This window comes from Wasmannia auropunctata, unplaced genomic scaffold (assembly GCF_000956235.1).
Source record: "Wasmannia auropunctata unplaced genomic scaffold, wasmannia.A_1.0 LD278222.1, whole genome shotgun sequence".
Taxonomy (NCBI): Eukaryota; Metazoa; Arthropoda; class Insecta; order Hymenoptera; family Formicidae; genus Wasmannia; species Wasmannia auropunctata.
The window spans coordinates 1-1,012 of record NW_012084668.1 but is presented as its reverse complement, the minus strand read 5'-3'; the positions used below and the strand labels follow the sequence as shown (position 1 = coordinate 1,012).

The 1,012-nt window shown below is 27.1% G+C and overlaps 1 protein-coding gene across 1 annotated transcript; it reads right to left on the bottom strand.

The window, feature by feature from the left end:
* Positions 1 to 209: 209 nt before the first annotated feature.
* LOC105461776 (cytochrome P450 6a8-like) lies at positions 210 to 1,006 on the bottom strand. The gene is made up of 2 exons (XM_011708282.1): positions 935 to 1,006; positions 210 to 810 (listed from the first exon to the last, which is right to left on the bottom strand). The coding sequence occupies exons 1-2, from the start codon at positions 975 to 977 to the stop codon at positions 638 to 640; spliced, it is 216 nt and encodes a 71-aa protein (XP_011706584.1). The 5' UTR covers positions 978 to 1,006; the 3' UTR covers positions 210 to 637.
* Positions 1,007 to 1,012: the final 6 nt, after the last annotated feature.

Below are 1,012 nucleotides of genomic sequence, written 5' to 3'. Positions count from 1 at the left end.
TAATAATTTTTGAAAAAACAACTCTTTTGCAACATTTTATAACATTTGTGCATTCTAAAAAAGTTTTTATTCACGACACCTTTTTTATTTCCAATTTATTTAAAAAAATTTTATATATTTCAATATACATACGCGACGTGGGCAAATGCAACGTGGCCAATTGCAACGCGTGGGTAATCGCAACGTGGTCAATTGCAACGCGTGATCAATTCTGTGCTATATTGGCATATTTAAACCAATTTTTTATTGATAAGAGATTATACAATATTGAACATATAATTGTAGACTTTTGATCAGCATATATGCCAATTAAATATTTTCATTCAATTTCCAATTATTTTAATTATGTATTTATAGTTTCAATATCTGATATAACAATATGTTTACTTAAAAAAATAAAGAAGAAAACAATCTCTTAAGAGATAAATAATTATTAAGATGTGTACATACATAACAGCATAAACTTAAAATTAAACAATTTAACTATAATATTAATCAATTAATATGAGATATTTATGCGAAGTAATATCAAAGAATTATAATTATCAGAAGAAAATAACTTCTATTATTGTTGCAATTAACAAACATTTTGCATTTTTTATTATCCCTTTTGTAGAGAGTCATAAAAAAGCTTAAATTAAGTTCGATTAATTTTAACTATTTTCAAGTATAGTCCACTTATAGGTGCTAATAGAATTGCTTTAGGATTGTTTATGTAAGGTATTGGAGTTTTCTCGCAAGTTTCCATTTTGTAATTTCGTAGTATCTTTACAAGTCCAACTTTAGTCTGATGAACAGCGAAGCGAGCCCCTGAAATAAAAAATGATATAAAATAGATCAAAGTTTTTGCGTCTCTGAGTTTTCGCAGATTAAAAATATTTTTTAGCATGAAATAAAAGGAAAATATACGATATCTAAATTTATTTTGATTTACCAATACAATTCCTTGGTCCGTCGCCGAAAGGTAGATAAGCCATCGGGTGTCTGCTTTGTACAGCTTCGTCATTAAACC